Here is a 17,892-nt window from a genome sequence, read left to right as displayed (position 1 = left end):
GAAGGACAACAGTCCTATCAGAGTTCGCTTTCAATTCTTCTCAGTCATTCTTTGAAGTCGTTACTAAATATGCTGTTCATTTTCCAGTCTTTAATAATGGATTTCGGTTTATAATCAGTTCCTCATGATCTGTTTTGTTTTGCTGTTAATTCTCCCCCGTGTGTTAGAAGTAACTGTCTTGGGATGTTTACGTATGATCCTTTTTTTTTTTCAGCAGCAACCCAGCTCATAGATACTACCTGGCAACCGATCCAGTCACAGGAGATTTGTATGTTTCTGACACGAACACCCGCAGAATTTATCGCCCAAAGTCACTTACGGGTACAAAAGATTTGACTAAAAATGCTGAAGTGGTCGCTGGGACCGGGGAGCAGTGCCTTCCATTCGATGAAGCCAGATGTGGAGATGGGGGGAAGGCTATAGAAGCGACACTCATGAGTCCCAAAGGTACTGGCATTTATCAATTTGAGGATTTCTTTTTATTAAAAAAAATATATGTGTAGAAAACCCAGTTAGTGCCTGATTGTGTTTAATGCTGAGTCTAACATTTTACCCTCAACTCTGTTCTAGAAAGCTGTTTCACATCCAGTGTTTTTAAAAGCCGTGAAGCGAGAAACTGCCAGAATCCTAAGTTGATTTTACAGTAAATATTGGGTTCGTGGCATTTTTTATCATATCATTTTTTTTTCAACTTTTCAAAGAATAACGCAACTAGTCCATATTATTCAGGTCACATCCTGTTAAACTTCAAGGAAGTATCCAGATTCTTTCATTGTCCTGGAATCTCTTTGTCGTGAATGAGTCCCAGGCCTCTTTAAAAACCATCACTAAGCAACGCTATTAGTCCTCACCCAGTCTGGAGCTATTAAACTTTTGTTTCTATGCCATGGGAAAAAATGCTTGCTGTGAGGAATTTCTAGAGGTAACAAGGGCTAAAATTCTATGTGATAAAGGTTTCTAGCTTTTAAACCAGTTGGGACTGACTCCTTGCTCATGTATTATGCCATTCATTACAGTGTTTTTTGGTTTGGGGCTTTTTTTTTTTTTTTTTTTTCATTATAGCTAGCAACTATTATGTGAACAAGGACTGGAAAAAAAGCATTTGTTGTACTGAATTATTCATAATAGCAAATTTCATTGTAACAAGGTCAACGAAACGCTAACCTTGGCTCAGATCTATTTTTGTTAGAATACAGTTATTCTAAGTTCAGAGTAAAAGAACTTGACCTGTTTCTATAATTGATAGACAACAGCATTATACAGAAGTTATAATTTTATATTTAGGATGCAGGGAGCGCCTATGTGATTCATACACTAAGTGGAGATTCTTACAAATTTCGGTTATTTCTTTTATTACATTTTACATAGATTGTGTTATAAACGCCTCTGTTGGGTTTTTCCTAATGTATTTGCAATCTACAACCTTACCTGGTACCTATCACCCATGTTATCTCTGGCGTTGAATGTTGAATTTAACGATGGGCCTAAAAATGAATCCCGTTTGAAAAGTTGGTCATGCTTACTTCTCTTGGAAAAGGAATGGCGATTGATAAGAATGGATTGATCTACTTTGTTGATGGAACCATGATCAGAAAAGTTGATCAAAATGGGATCATATCAACTCTCCTGGGCTCTAACGATCTGACTTCAGCCAGACCTTTAACTTGTGACACCAGCATGCACATCAGCCAGGTAGTTAAAATCTTAAGCTGCATTGTTTGTTTTCCTTCTGAGCGTCTCGGTTGACTAGGTCAGTAGTCTGGGGTGGCCCCATATTAAACTGGATATACATGTGTGGCGTTCGTGGTATTAAAGCTGTTCCATCTAAATGTATCTCAGGAGCTAATAAAAAGCTGTTTTCTTCTATCGTTCTGCGTTTGATGAATTCAATGAGATTACAGAACAAGTAGCACGAAGAAACGCTAAAGCATCCATAATAAAATACCAGTAAAGTAGCAACAGGCAGATATTCCAGAAAGAACAAAACAGCTTGAGTCTCTCATCTTTTGATTGCACGAGCTCTTTAAGTAGTAGAGAGAACCCACTATGATTAGTCCCACAGGACTTATATTTAGAATGAGGAACTTTACTGTTGGCCTGATCGAAAACACAGTAGAACACTAACGTATTCATAACCTAGAAAGCCTCGACGTTCGGTGGTTATTACAGCTGAAGGAACATATGTGTTCGTATCTCATTGATACCTATTAACTCACTGCTTAGAGGTTCGTTTGCTCGTTGGCTATAACGTGCAAATCTCCCAGTGAGCTGTCTTTTTAACTAAAATGTTATTTCCTCCCTTTGTCTCCCCTCGAAATGTTTAAGTTTATTTTACAGTAGCTATGCCAGAAAACAATTTGTCTTAAAGCAGTTTATCAAATGAAGGGTAATTTCCTTGAATGGTTCTAATTTACTCCCCTGGCAAATTAACTGCCGCACAGTAACGGACTAACCAGGCCATTTCTTTTTTTATTAAGGTGCGTCTGGAGTGGCCCACTGACCTCGCCATTAACCCTATGGATAACTCCATTTATGTCCTGGATAATAACGTAGTCCTGCAGATCACTGAGAACCGCCAAGTGCGCATCGCTGCTGGACGGCCCATGCACTGCCAGGTCCCGGGGGTGGAATATTCCGTGGGGAAGCACGCGGTCCAGACGACCCTGGAATCCGCCACCGCCATCGCCGTGTCCTACAGCGGGGTCCTGTACATCACGGAAACCGACGAGAAGAAAATTAACCGGATAAGGCAGGTCACCACGGACGGGGAGATCTCGCTGGTGGCAGGGATACCTTCCGAGTGTGACTGCAAAAATGACGCCAACTGCGACTGTTACCAGAGCGGAGACGGGTACGCCAAAGACGCCAAGCTCAGTGCGCCGTCCTCGCTGGCCGCCTCCCCTGATGGCACCCTGTACATCGCGGACCTGGGCAACATCCGGATCCGGGCCGTGTCGAAGAACAAGCCCTTCCTTAACTCTATGAACTTTTACGAAGTGGCCTCCCCAACTGACCAGGAGCTCTACATCTTTGACATCAATGGCACTCACCAGTATACTGTAAGTTTAGTCACTGGTGATTACCTGTACAACTTCAGCTACAGCAACGATAACGATGTAACAGCTGTGACAGACAGCAACGGCAATACTCTCAGAATCCGACGGGACCCGAATCGGATGCCAGTTCGGGTGGTGTCTCCAGATAACCAAGTCATATGGCTGACAATAGGAACAAACGGATGTTTGAAAAGCATGACCGCTCAAGGACTGGAATTAGTTTTGTTTACTTACCACGGCAATAGTGGCCTTTTAGCCACTAAAAGCGATGAGACTGGATGGACAACATTTTTTGAGTAAGTACATCCAAATCCTGCTCTGATTCTAAAATGCTGTGATAAGAGTAATGTAATCTAAAAATAATGATACAATCTCAAGGGCAGGTGGGGTCCAGGTTTGGGGGGACCTGGAGCTTCTATAATTTGGGGATCCCTTGCTTTCTGAAAAAGAAGACAAAATTAGACCAAAGGAGGGACCGGCGCAATGAGAGGTTCTAAAGCTTCCACGTCATTGGCCTCCCTGTCAGTCGGCTTCTGCTTAAGGATTAACATTTTCCTTCACGCAGACCTAATCTATTAGCAGCAAACATTTGGGAGAAATACGCTACAGCTTTGGTTTTTGGCATAAACGCTTTGGGCTTACATTTGCCCCTGTGAGAAAGCTGTCACTGAAGAGGACCTTTAAAAACATTCACAGTGAATTTGGCAGTTTATATCAGTGCCGCCAACGTCAGTCCTATCCAGTAGAAGGCCTTGACTTTTTATAATCAGTTATGGGAGAATCTAAACTGCACTTAAAAGGACCTTTCCACTAAATGCAAATCAGCAAGTGCTGGTTGCCGTGGAAGGCGTATGAAAAAGCATGAGTTTCATGCTGGCAGGATATTCTTCTACTAAATATGTGAGTAGTGGCCCAGGTGGGGTGCTGTTTGAACAGTCACATTCTGTGAGGTCAGTCAGAATGAAATGAGAATCGGCCATTGTATATTTTATGGGATATGTACTTTGCAGTGACCGCATATGTAAAATCATTTTCAATTACTGTTCACTTCACTAACATCACACAAACCATAAGGGGAAATTAGATGTGCAGAGATGGCATGTTGACAATTGCAAAATAGTCCTTGAAATGAATATGGAGTTCCTTGGTGTGATTTTTACAATGATATGCTGAAGCAGAAGTATTTTCTGTAGGAGTATACCTCTAAAATTATAATAAAAGTCAGTAGGAAAAAAATGATCCAATATACAAATATTTTCCGTACAACTTTTCGGGAATGGATCTTATACATAAAGCTGAGTTCTCCTGTAGCTTGAATTGCTTTTCTTTTTTGACAGGTTCCCATTTAATAAAATGAATGTTCCCCAGCAGCATGATTTTGTCAGAGGAACAAACCTTTTCAATTGAATTACATTAAAATTCTGTTCTTAGCATTCCTTTTGCTCATTTTAGGATCGCAATAGGAAAGGAATAAATTGGAAGTTAATGGAAAGCACTTCCTTTGCACCATTTTCAAAGTGATAGCAGGCTATATTGCCAAAGAGGCAAAAAAGAGTGTAGGAAAAGTGCTACCATCAGATGAGACTGGGCAGGAGAGCTGCTCTGATTATAAGACCTTCAGGAAATGATGGTGGCGTTGGTAGGGTTTCGGTTTAGTTTAAAGCGGGGAGGAAAAAAAAAAATAGAGCAATAAGTTTTTAGTACAGTCTAGGACTCAAGCTCTGCTCTGTGGGCCACTTTTGAATGTGTCCTTATTTGTTCCGGAAATTGACACTGCATAGAAGTTTATCGTGTGGGTTACTACTGACACATGAACTTCTTGCAGCAGATAGAGTGGTTTACTTATGACCTACAAAGGAATTTTAATCAAGTTTGGAAAAATTAGAGAAAGGGATATACTCGATTGGTAGAGTTGATCTGGACTGGTATAAACAAATTCAGGATTTTTGCCTTTTTTTTAAAAGTGTGGCACACAAAAACCTATATTTCTCCAGTAGCAGACACTCTCCAAGAACCCCAAACTTAGCTCAGAATCAGCACAGCAACGAAAGTAGAGGTTGAATTGGCAAGCCAATCTCGTGACTATAAGGGGCAAGGATTGTTTTAAAGAATAAATTTGTAATTAACTTAAATACATCACAATCATATCTTCACCAATACAAATTCATTACAGATCGTATTTAAAGTATAACTATTAAGTCATATCTAAATAAGCTAAATAAAGTCAACTTATTACCAAGCCCATCATTAAAGTATTTTTCCATATATAAACCTGCATGTATTTGTACATATAAATATACTCACGTATATTGGGGTTATAATTTAAGAATGTAGTGGTTTAGTAAACCAGTGCTTGAAAAATCATTTCTCTAATAAAATTAACAGAAATATTGCTTTTTAAAAACCATGCTTTCATCGCTTGTTCTCTAGATGTCTGCAGCAAAAGACATGACTAAAAAATGTCTAAGAAACATTTCTGCATTTTGCAAAACAGTGTGTTACAGTATGAGAACGAAAATAGGGCACTTAACCCAAGTAACTCAGAATCTTCATGTCAGAATAACAAATGATCTTTTTTTTTTCTTTCTATACGTTTTCACACTTTGGCTGTGAAAGAGGAAGGGCCCACCTCTTCTATCTAAGCTTCAGAAACTTTAATTTTTTTTATTTTTTTAAAGTTTTTTTATTTATTTATTCATCAGAGAGAGAGAGAGCACAAGCAGGGGGAATGGCAGGCAGAGGGAGAAGCAGGCTCCCCGCTGAGCAAGGAGCCCGATTCAGGACTCGATCCCAGGACCTTAGGATCATGACCTAAGCCGAAAGCAGCTGCTTAACCGGCTGAGCCACGCAGGTGGCCCTAAGCTTCAGAAACTTTAAAACACATTCAGAAGTAAGCGCACAAAAGAAGGGAGGGGAATGCCATTTGCAGGCGGCCCCTCCGATAGCCCTCTCTGTTGAGACAGAACAGCGTGATTTGTCTGCGTCAGTTGGCAGCTGTAGGTGGGTAAGCTTAACCCCTGTCTCCACCCATCAGAGTCTTGACGAGAGTTTCTGCTTACTACCTCTGGCTTGGACACGTGACTGGGTGACGGTGCTGGGGGGCGGGGGGTGCACAGCAGGGGAGTCTGAATTCCCTGCCAGATTTCCTTGGTGTTCGACATCGTTGATGAGCCAGCACACTCCCAGGATGCTAGTAATACCTGTCACATTCCCCTTCGTATCTGTGCAATACTGTGTGCCTAAGTTAGACCTCAGAAGGATATTTGGTGATTTCATAAAGAAGCGATATGGGAGGTTTGACAATGGTCAGAATTCTACGAAAACCACAACGAGATTGGGGGTGGGGAGGGAATCACCATTCCCAACTGAAAAACACCTGTTTTCTGTGACTTTCATGACCCCAGTCCCTAGAGCTGATACAGGCTTTATAATCATCTTTCTGCACAAATTCCTCTTTCGCAAGGAGAAATTAAACTTTTCGGCCCAAATTCCCACCTGTACGTGTCCGGCTCTCTTCCTAGCCTAGTGCCTTAAAAGCCTTGAAATTAAAAGCTTTCTAGGACAGAAACAGCTCGCAGAAGACCCGAGAATCAGTAAATCTGCCTACTGATTAAAGTACAGTTGCTGTCCTCTCTACCAAGGAAATTTTAAAAGTGAATTAGCTCAATTACTTACCTTATATGTTTTAATTGTATTACTTTTTTCTCAGTACAAACTTCAGTTTACCAGTAATGTACCACAGTACTGCTGTGAGTACAGAATAAAATGTGAAAGCATTTTATAAAATGCAAACTAATTATCTTTGTGGCTCCCACAACTCCCGGAATGTCGCAGTGCATACAGAACTCTTCCAATAACTATTTGTTGTTCGAAGGAATAGAGAGAGAAGCCAACGATGTAGACAAGAGAATATTTATTTTTACAGAAGAGCCCGAAAGAACCCATCACTGGCTCTTGCCCAGGCTCCATGGAAAGAGCACCCTCTGAAGTTTGCTCACTCGATTTCTGAGATAGTTTGGGCTTCTCTGCACCAAGAGTCGATGCTGAAAATATTAACAATTTTCATTCTTTGTTGCTGACATTTTTAAATATAGTTACCCAATATTACATGTTTACTCAAGTTTCGTTTGCTTTGTACAATCAGGACTTCCTCGGTTGGTGTATTAGTAAAATAGTTAATGAAAAAATTACTTCATCTTGATGGTACTGTCTTCTGAAATGTTGGTGTTAAGGAGGCAGCTTGGAGGAAAGACAGAAAATGTGTCCCAGGAAGGTGCAACTGAAGTACATTGTTGTACCTGCGATCAGAAAGGATATTCTAGGAAGAGAAAACCCAGTTCCCAAATTGAGATTCTTATCAGTCACCAATAAAATAGGGTGATTTTTTAGGGTACACAGATAGTTTCCAAAGTACAAGAACCTTCATTTCAAAAACTAGAGGTAGCATCTTCTCCTTGGCAGCAGTTTCTCTCCTTGCTGCTTGCCATGATTATGTCCCTGTTGTGACTTGTTAGAGAAGTGGCCAATATTCTTAGACGTGCTGCTGGACGGGATGATAGGAAGACTGCAGTAGGCAGCAGAGGGTTTGTAACTCAGCTTTGAAATCTCGGAGGTAGACTGATCTGTTTCGTGAACTAACTCTGTGTTGCTGATTGAATAAGCCATCTTGTCCAAGATCCTCTCTTCCATTGACTTGCCAGGCAGTACAAAGGATGTCCCACTAGCTAATGGGGCCCCCCTCGTGTGAGGACACTGGGATAAGCCTCGTTACTCCCTTCCCTTAGTATTAGGGACTGTTTCATGCTGGTCTTCACACCTTTTAAAAACAATGATCACATATGACAGTTCCTTAGCTAGAATAATTCCGGGATGGTCAAAAAGATCTCACCTGCTAAAAATGAATTATTTGAAACGTTCAGACCCAAAGCGAAACCACAGTTCTTACGCTTGAATGCACACAAAAGCAAATCCGGTGTATTGAAATGGAGCAGTAGAATAAATTATTGAATAGTAAATGGCATTTCACAGTTCTCTGCTTGCTCACCCCCAGAAAAGACAAACTGTTTGGGCATAGCTTTCTGATGCTCTTCTGTTTGGTTAAAGAAGACAACGTTTTTTTTTTTAAATGCTGTGAGTCCTGACTGATGTGTACAGATACACCAGCAGGTTGATGGTAGTTTTTCTATCTTGGGACTCCGGGTGTTTAGAGCTTTGTATTTGTGGAGCTGACTCTGTGATCTTTCGTGAGCTATATTCAGATGCAGAGAGTAAATAAATGAATTTCAGCTTTTACACATTTATGTAGGTATATCTGGGTCTCTAGCTTCTCATTTGGGTGCTTTATCATCCCTCATCCAAGCTTAGCAATTTCAGAATGAGCTTCTGAACCATTTCTTGATAATGAACTTACCTCTGCGCCCATGGCAAACCCATCACTCCCACTGACATCAGTTCTGAGACTGGGAAAGTATCAAAGAGGGATCTCAGAGGAGAGGAGACAGGCAGGGTAAAGAGGGTCTGGAGTACCGACTCAGCCTAGTGCATGGAAGGCGCAGGTAGTTTGGAAAACTCAGTGACAGTTACTGCAAATGAGAAGAGATGCGTCCATGCCCGTTGACACCGAATCTTGTCTAAACAGCCTGACATCCATGCCGTGGTGTGTCCTCCTCACGTGTGTTACCACAGGAGCTTGTGATGTCAGGGACACCGGACAGGCATCTGCCACAGGCCAAAACAGAGAGAACCGCCTTTCCTGTGACGGGCAGCTGATATCCGAGCCTGAACACTCAAGCCCGGAAACCACGTTGCCGGGCTGTTTCTGTCAGAAACTGCGTTAAAATCAAAGCCCGTTTTATAAATACGTGTCTAACGGTGGTACTGGCCCCCCCCCCCCCCTTTTTTTCCTTTTTCTTTTTTTTTCTTTTTTTTTTTTTTTTTAAGTTCCTGTTTTCATTCCAGGTAGTTAGCATACCGTATAATATTAGTTTCAGGTGCACGATGCGGTGATTCAACACTTGCATGCAACCCCCCGGGGCTCCTCACGACAAGTGCCCCCCTCAGCCCCCATCACCTGGCTCCCCCATCCTCCCACCCACCTCCCCTCCGCTAACCTTCTGTCTGTTCTCTGCTTACTTTGTTCATGGAAGGAAACACTTAAGACATGGAGAAGGATTTTTAAGAGATGTTATCAGATCACTTAAAAAATGGGGAAACACTACGGTTGATTTCTGTGTTTGCTATTTTGTTTAATTGTTTAATAATTTTTTTTAAATTTTTAACCAGAATGTGTATTCCCAGGGACATCAGTAAAAAAAAAAAAAAGAAAGAAAGAAAGAAAGAAATGTGCAGGCCATTGAAGAAAGTGGCTGCCATACATTTCAAACATTAACCTGAGCTCTACAAAAGCAATGCTTTTTATTAATACTCGACTTATTCTAATTTTCTTCTGCAGTCTAGTTTTTTTTTAAGATTTTATTTATTTGAGAGAGAGAGAATGAGAGAGAGAGCATGAGAGGGGGAGGGTCAGAGGGAGAAGCAGACTCCCCGCTGAGCAGGGAGCCCGATGCGGGGCTCGATCCCAGGACCCTGGGATCATGACCTGAGCTGAAGGCAGATGCTTAACGACTGAGCCACCCAGGCATCACTTCTGCTTTTTTTTTTTTTTTTTTAAGATTTTATTTATTTGCGAGAGAGAGAATGAGAGACAGAGAGCATGAGAGGGAGGAGGGTCAGAGGGAGAAGCAGACTCCCTGCTGAGCAGGGAGCCCGATGCGGGACTCGATCCCGGGACTCCAGGATCGTGACCTGAGCCGAAGGCAGTCGCTTAACCAACTGAGCACCCAGGCACCCTGCAGTCTAGTTTTAAGATATAGTTAGTTCTGTCCAGGTTTGAAAACAGAAAGCGGAACAGGGTGTTTGTATGTTATTCATAGTACTTGAAAAAAATCCCAGCAAAAATAAAAACAGATTAGTCAGATTTTTTCAGTAGATCTCGGTATATAACGTAATAGAAAATTTCTCAGATTTTCTCAGGATAATCTGCAGTGTTTCAACAGTTGCAAGCCTACATTAACCCTTTCAGTGTGTTGTTCCATTTAGCAAATTAATGTTCTAGATGTGTTAAATTGCTCCATAATGGTTCAAGAGTGAGTAAATGCAGCTTCCAAAAGTGTTGAATTCCCTCTTTAATCATGTAACTGTCTAAATCTGATAGCCTCATATGTGTGCAACTCCCCTTGACACAGTGATTATCCAATGATTTACTCTAAGACTGAGTTATGTACACCAACCATTTTAAAGGATCGTTGGATAACAGGACAAGAAATTGCACACTGACAACCAGTGAAGGGGAACTTCCTGTTTTTTAACAATCGCAGAACTGAAGATCCACAGTTGGGTATTTTCCAGAGCCTCTCCAGTATCTCGGGCTCATCCATGATATCAAAATAAAAGCAGCTTTAGCGGCCCCCACCCCCTGGCTACCCTAGTTTCTCAGCCTCCCAGAGAAAGCCCCTTGCCTATATTCTAAGGGCCTGGAATGCTTTCAGAATGTCTAGGGGCTGCAAATGCAGAACTCATGTGACCAACTCTCTCCCAGGGTTGGGGAAGGCAGTCTGTGAAGAAGATAAGATGATTGGGGGTACCATCCACATGCTTCAGATCACCCCACTCCTCACTTAGCATCCCTCCCATCCATCACTATCCCATCTCAAACATACACATGCACACACTTCAAAACACATTTCCCAGACCTTGGTTCATCCCAAAGTTTGGTAAATCTGCAGTTCGTAAAGTGAGACCCCCCCCCCAAATAAATAAATAAATACTAAAAAATTAAACTTCTGAGAAAAATGTTAATGTAAAGAAATACCACATTGTATCTCTGGCTAAAAACTAGGTTTTGCTCAGGTTAAACCTATTTTAAGAATCTAAGTCTTATATAAACTAAGATTTTCCCATCTCTGAGCCTCATAATGAAAAGCAATATATAAACAGCAAAAGCTGAACAAACTTGCAGTTTATCTAAAGGGATAGTTAATAAATTTTTAAGTACTTAGTGAATGTAAGGCAAGCATTGGCTAGAAGGAAGACTTCTTTCTATTTCCAGCTCTAGGAAAAGGAAAAGGGAACCAAGTTCTAGCAAAGGCAAGCCAAGGCTGCCCGGAGGGATTGGAAGAAAGTTCTTTACTCACAGATGCGGTTTTTAAACTGGATTGTTAGAGTCAAAGTAACAAAAGAAAGATCTCAAGAGTGTTCTAATCCGGGGAAACAAAATGGCTGAGAATCCGGAAGCATCACACAACTCCTGCCTGAACCAACACCTAGTCAGGATGACTGGATAAACCTTTAAGACCCAGAGGAATGAGTTTAGGCAGGGGTTATTTGTAATTTAGAGCTAGGGAGAAAGGTAACACCCTGCAGTTTACCAATCTGTATGTGCATATGCAATTCAAGATGAGCTCACTTAGGGGCACCTGGGTGGCTCAGTCAGTTAAGCAGGTTAAGCATCGGTCTTTGGCTCAGTCATGGTCCCAGGGTCCTGGGATCGAGCCCCACATCATTGGGCTCCCTGCTCAGCAGGGAGTCTGCTTCTCTCTCTCCCTCTGACCCCCACTCGTGCTTGCTCTCTATCAAATAAATAAATAAAATCTTTAAAAAAAGATTAGCTCACTGATGCCTTATTAATTTAATAAAGAATTCTGCTTTTTTAATGATATTTGTAAAATATACTTCATTCTCCTTAACACAGAGGTGTTCCCACAGGCCTAGTTAGTCAGTGCCACTTGGGACTGGTCCAGGCAACACCAGCCTCAAGGGAGGTACTTTTTCCAAAAGTGGTTACAGCACCTAAAAGAAAATGCAAGTCTTTAAAGAAAAGGAAAGTCGTTATGTGTGATGTCCCAGAGGCACACTGATTTGCAAATTATGAATTTATTTCAACCCTCCTAGGCGCTGATGAGCTGGGAATTTGGTGCTTGCCCTTGGGACATCAAGCACTTCCCATTTTCCTGCTGATTTCCTGGCTTTCATTTACTCACACTGTACGGTGTTCGTTCAGTAAGAATGTATCGTGCGCCGGATGCTAGTGTTAAACGCCGGAGAATCAGATGCTAGTGTTAGATACCGGGGAATGGGATGCTAATGTTAGACGCTGGAGAATTGGATGCTAGTGTTAGACGCCGGAGAATCAGATGCTAGTGTTAGATGCCGGAGAGTGCAGGGTGAAAAAGCACATTGGCTCCTGGCAGGGAGCTCAGAGTCCACGGAGGGAGACAGAGAAGTAAACAATCATGCGAATGACAAGCGCAAAGGTAGAGTGTTAGATGCGCTGGTGAGAATAGGGAGGGGGACCATCTCCGTCAGGTTGGGGACTGGGACAGGCATGAGGCGGGAAACGCTGCCCAAGGCAGGTCATTTTTAAGCTTTGTCTTAAGGATTATGAATAAAGGCTAGCAGGAAGAGCTAGAATGTTCTAGGCCAGAGAAAGCCTCTACTCGGGAGGCAGGATGGCAACTTCTGGAAAGAACATACGGCCCGAGCATAGAGCATAGCATGCATGTGGGGCAGGAGGAGGGTGGGACCTGGGCAGGTGGCCGTCCTGCTCGAGTCAGGCTTGTAGTGATGTGTGCAGTGGGCCTTCCGTCCTGGGCAGATGGGGCTCCTGTGAAGGAGTTTAACCTGGAAGCAATATGGTCAGTCTGGTGACAACAGGAGGATGGCTTTCACGTAGAAAGGAGAGACCAAGGGAGGGTAGTGCGGTCAGGTAGGAGACAGCGGATCCAGTTCAGAAAGGAAGGCCTGAACTCGGGCTGGGCACTGAAGGTACAGGGAAGGAGGCTGACCTGCCGTGAGGAAAGGACTAGAACTTGGTGACTGAAGGCTAGCGGAGAGGGAGAAAGCACCCCCCTAGCCCCCCAGCTGAGGTGACTGGGTAGAAGGGAGAGGCAGGGAAGAAGCAGGATGTGGGCAAGCCCTGAGTTCCGATTTGCAGACTATGCATTTGAGCTTAGCATAGTGCAGTCTAGCATGTGGTCCCAAATGCCCGGGCAGAACGTGGCAGAAGCCAGGCTGGCTGGGGAAAGGCTCGGAACCTGGAAACAAAAACTCTGGCTTCCCGAGTGACTGATTTTTTTTTTTTTTCCCAAGTGAGTGATTTGGTCACTTCCTCCAAACAGTGTGACCCTGGGCAAGTCACAGCACCCCTCCTAAGTGTGCCTTCACCTGTGAAATGAAAGGCTTTTTTTCCCTAAGATTTTATTTATTTATTTGTCAGAGAGACAGCACGAGCGGGGGGTAGGGGGGCGGCAGACAGAGGGGGAAGCAGGCTCCCCACTGAGCAGCTGAGCAAGGAACCCGATGCGGGGCTCGATCCCAGGACCCTGGACCATGACCTGAGCTGAAGGCAGATACTTAACCAGCTGAGCCACCAGTCATCCCAAAATGAAAGGCTTCTTAATGATCCAAACTCCCTTCCTATTTTAAAACCTCTGTGAATCCGACATTTCTCCCCAGCTTTTCACAGAGGTCCCTTCCAGGCTGATTGCAAAAAAAAGAAAAGAAAAGAAAAAACATTTCACCAGTTACCAGTCTCCTTTGCCAAAATAGTAACGTTTCTGTCAGACCTAGTATCTTATATATGTTGCTGGTGTTAGTAATAGCAACTTATAATAATAAATACATGTTATCTTTGCAAATGGGCTCCCTACCTTTTTTAGCTTTTCCAACTGACCCTGAGTCTCCTTGTCAGCACGCAAGGCAATGCCCTTTCCCGGGTGGGTGTCTGTATTTGTCGGAACAAGGGCCAAAACACAAAGGAGGAAGACAAAAGAGAAGCGTGGTTTTGTCCTCCGAGCACTTCCGGGCCCCGTGGAGTAGATCCGGGAGGAGGAGGGCATGCACGGTTCTGTCTTACAGATTCTTTGAAGCCCAAATTTCCCTTGACATCAGCTCTCTAGCAGGCCGAGACCTGTTCTCTAAACGAATGAGTCCTGCTCATCTCAACCCTCCTCAGCCAATAAACAGAGTTGTTTTGTTTTGTTTTTAAGAAAAGGGACTTAAATATGATCCTTCTCTTAATGATGGCCAATCCAGAATCTTCCAAACCCAAAGGGAACTGATTCTGGAATGTCCTGACTTGGATGCCTTTGTCTTGAGGCAGATGAATTTCAAAGCTGGGCCGTATGTCCTTGTCACGACTCCCCGAATGGTCATCATAACTGTGTAAGGAAAGAGGCATCGGGTTGCTTTTCTTGGATTTGATCTCTGAACGATATGTCCTGTCTGACCGTCTGTCACTAGGCTCCATGTTCACAGAGAGGGCTGGACCAGAGCGCTGAGGAAGGAGAGGTCCATCAGGCCTCTGCCTCTCTAAACTCGTTTTCTGAGGTGTTAGAACAAGAGAAGAGTGGCTTGGTCCCAGTTTGTCCCCAACAGCAAAGACCTGTGACTGAGACACAGCATGGCAGTGTCCATAGGTCTAGCCACGTCCCCAGCCCCGTGCAGTTCTCCCCCTGCTCATCGAGATCCTCCCAGCACCTGAGACAGAAATCATGTAAAGTAATACTTTTGTCTTTCTTCTCTTGCATTTTCCCTGTCGTTTTTGGCAATATGTAGGGAGCAGTCAACCCAGGGCCAGATGGACTCACGATTTAGGAGTTGGTTGATCGCTCTACTTTCCTGAGTGTTGGAAGCATTTTACATTTTCTCTCCAGAACCTGATTTGTGCGGATTTTTTACTGATGATATTGCTACTGAAACTCAAAGAAATTATGACTTGTCTCTGAGATAATTGTTAAAATGCCTAAACCTCAGATTCATTTCTAGAATAGGTCAGTGTAAATTCTTTGGCTGTTAACAGTGTTAAAAATCACAGCCTTGTTATTAGGGTTCCCAGTCAGTCCACCGTTAGAAGTTTAAATCAGGCTCCGCTCTGCGGTTTTTACTGTTGTGCACGCCCTTCATCAGGAATGAGGGTCGAGGAAGGATTTGGGCACCCGTTTTGCTGTGAGAGGGTTAGTAATTCTGCTCTCCTGCACTGAAGCGACAGATAAGATGTGCTACATTAGCCCTGTGAAAAAAAAGTATTGCCCTAACATATGGTGAGATTAGGGGAGGGTTTTTTTGGCAGCGGGGGAGGGGGTTGGTTGCTGGCTGTTAAACTATGGAAGGAAATTTGAACCTAAGGAACTCTAGTAGTTGGAAGGGAACATTCTCCCTCTGTATCAGGGGGACAGTGGGGAGCAAGGCAGGTTAGGTAGGTCTCCTTCGTAGGCATCCTTACTGTGTCACAAGCCTGAAACCAGAGGATGTGCCCTCACTAAGCAGCCCCCAGAGTGCTGGGATGGCCCCGGGAAGACGGGGAAGGGCCAGTCTTAACTCGGACTTAACTGGAACATTTATCCCCGCCAGAGGTCTCCAGAAAGTCCTCAAGCCAACATCTCCTGCTGTCTTAACCTTCTCGGAGCAGGTTAAGGGCTGGAGAAACCAGTTGATAGAAAGCATACATGTTTAGCTTCACTCTTCTACAGGTGAAGAGAATAAAGGTTTGGGAGAGGGGCATCGCCAACATTATATGAGTAAATACATAAGCTTGGCTCATCTTTGAGAAAGACCAGCTCAGTGTCAGGCTGAATCATAAGCCCACACTGAGCGTACGTAAGGGGTAAAGAACGAACCGCTCCCCAAAACAGCCCCACCTCTCCAGAGTGATCATTCCTTCTCTGGTTTACTTGCTTCTCCAAAGCCCTACTCTCATTTACACAGATTTTTCTCAAAAGCAGAAGATAACTTTAGAAAACATAATGAAAGAGGCCGTTTTATGGGAAAACACGGAAGACAACAGATAATCCTGTTGTTGAGTTTTAAAGCAAGTTTTCCAGAAGGGCACACTGTCTCCACTTGAATAAATTTGCAATATCAATAGTCTATTGACATTGTGTTGGCAACAGTCTGACTCAGGCGATTTTTCTCTCAGTTGAGGAGCCACAGAAGATGTGTAAGCAGGAAAGTACTAGAATTGTGGTGTTCCAGAAGATTAATCAGCTATCTGTGACTGTGGGGAGGGGCAAGAAGACGCGTGTTTACATCGAGGGCGGCTGTGGGAATGGGAACGGAGGTATCTGAGAGATGGGGAAGGGAAAAATGGCGAGTGGGACCCTCCATCTACAAGGGGGGAGGAAGGAAATTTCACGTCAGGACGAATACAGCATTTCAACTGACAAGGGCTGAAGCTCTAACTCTCTGGGGCATTGGTCGATAATCGCGCTGCTTAGGAAACTTAAAAAGATTTAGAAATACACCACAAAGGCTAAAACAGCAAGTCTAGGCAAAAATGCAATCAAAATTAAAGACGAACAAATAGATAAACATCAAATAAGGGCATCCCATCAGTGAAAGAGCAGAAGGTCATGAAGAGCCTGAGGGAGTCTTTCTTTACCCAGTGCGGGTCTTTTGTGAAGAGGAGCAATCAGGAGCAAAAAGAATGTGCTGTGTTATGAATTTGAAGCTATGAGGCTGAGACCAGAGGAGTGGAATGGAGAGCGTGAAGTTGATATTCTAGTCAAAATCCCTAGAGCCTATTGCACTGTAAATTCAAAAGGCTAATAAAAGAAAGCTACGTCTCAGATGCACAAGCTGGGCAGGGCTGGTTCCCCACCAAGGCCGAGCAACATTAACTCGAGTCACAGAGTTGTACAGAAGCAGAGAACATGTCCTGAGGCATATATTTGATGGGAAGGCCTCTTTGGTACGGAGGGTCGGGGCATTCCAGCGGACAGTTGGACATCTGCTGGTGCTTTGTTTTCTCTTCTCTTGCCGAGGTAAAGAAGGGTTCACCGGCCACTTCTGAACGTCATCCTTGACTACTTCTCTTCTCTCCGGCCCTTCTCCAGAGTCCCCTGGTAATTAATGTCAGGGTCTCTCATCCATCTTGTTTTCGGTTCTCCTGACGAGGGTGCTAATCTGTGGGAAAAGTTTTCACTGATCCACGCTGAAATGAAAAACATAAACGATGTGGAGAATTTTTTCACCAAGCTTTACTGATTCCTTTTAAACAGTGGTCTCTCACCCCCGAAGTTAGGTCCTTTCTACCTTTGGTTTGCTTCAGTGGCCTTTTCTTCATGAAAGGAAGGGGGTAACAGGTATTGCTTCTTTAGACAAAAATGGCTCTGTTGGTCCCTGGTTTGTTTGTTTGTTTTTTCCCCTGGTTGGTAAAATTGGCAAGTCTGGGAGGTGCTCGCTGCCTGACCTGTGAGGGTGACTGGGAAGGCCACACCTCTGAGGGCCCCTCCGCCCTGGCACCCGGCCTGCCCTGCCTCGTGCAAGCACCTCGGCCTGCATGCACCTTCATGTCGACCCAGCCCATGCTCGGAAGGCACAAATTCGGGACGCCCAGGGCCCAACCAAGAAGCTGGGCCCCTAAGATGCCGGCTTACCCCCGTGTCATTCTGAGTGTACCACCTACAAAGGCTACTTGTATTTGTATTTTCCTTAGAACCAAAGGCTAATAGGTTAGAGTCTGGATGTGCGGCATCCCGTGTTCTGTCCCAGATGTGCTCAGCATCCCGTGATACGGAATGCCTGCCCAGCAGGACGTGGAGCGCGTGGTCAGCGGATAAAAGAGCAGAGGCAAAGGTTGCAGAAATGCTTTCTGCAGGAGGAAGGTGATGTTCCCATTTAGATTAGAAAGGAGCTAGAAAACATAAACCAGCAAACGGGTCAGAAAGGGCAGGTGAGTGACGGCAGCGAGAATGAATCAGCAAAGTGCTTGCAGGTGGCTCTTCTATAAAAAGCAGTAGCCTCTGTGATTTACAGAAGGATCCTGGACCTGGGGTCCAGC

The 17,892-nt window shown here is 43.8% G+C and overlaps 1 protein-coding gene across 1 annotated transcript in view; it reads left to right on the top strand.

Moving 5' to 3' along the window:
* Positions 1 to 17,892, top strand: part of TENM3 (teneurin transmembrane protein 3) — a 492,684-nt gene that overhangs the window by 452,620 nt on the left and 22,172 nt on the right. Inside the window, exons 21-23 of the mRNA XM_035004286.1 lie at positions 215 to 447; positions 1,538 to 1,692; positions 2,478 to 3,352. Of these exons, the coding sequence (XP_034860177.1) occupies positions 215 to 447; positions 1,538 to 1,692; positions 2,478 to 3,352 (1,263 nt within the window). The remainder of the gene's footprint in view (positions 1 to 214; positions 448 to 1,537; positions 1,693 to 2,477; positions 3,353 to 17,892) is intronic.

The sequence above is a fragment of the Mirounga leonina genome, unplaced genomic scaffold (assembly GCF_011800145.1).
Source record: "Mirounga leonina isolate KUSES-001 unplaced genomic scaffold, KU_Mleo_1.0 Mir_128, whole genome shotgun sequence".
In the NCBI taxonomy this organism is placed as follows: domain Eukaryota; kingdom Metazoa; phylum Chordata; class Mammalia; order Carnivora; family Phocidae; genus Mirounga; species Mirounga leonina.
Note: the sequence above shows the minus strand (reverse complement) of the source record. Positions and strands in the feature narration are given on the sequence as shown.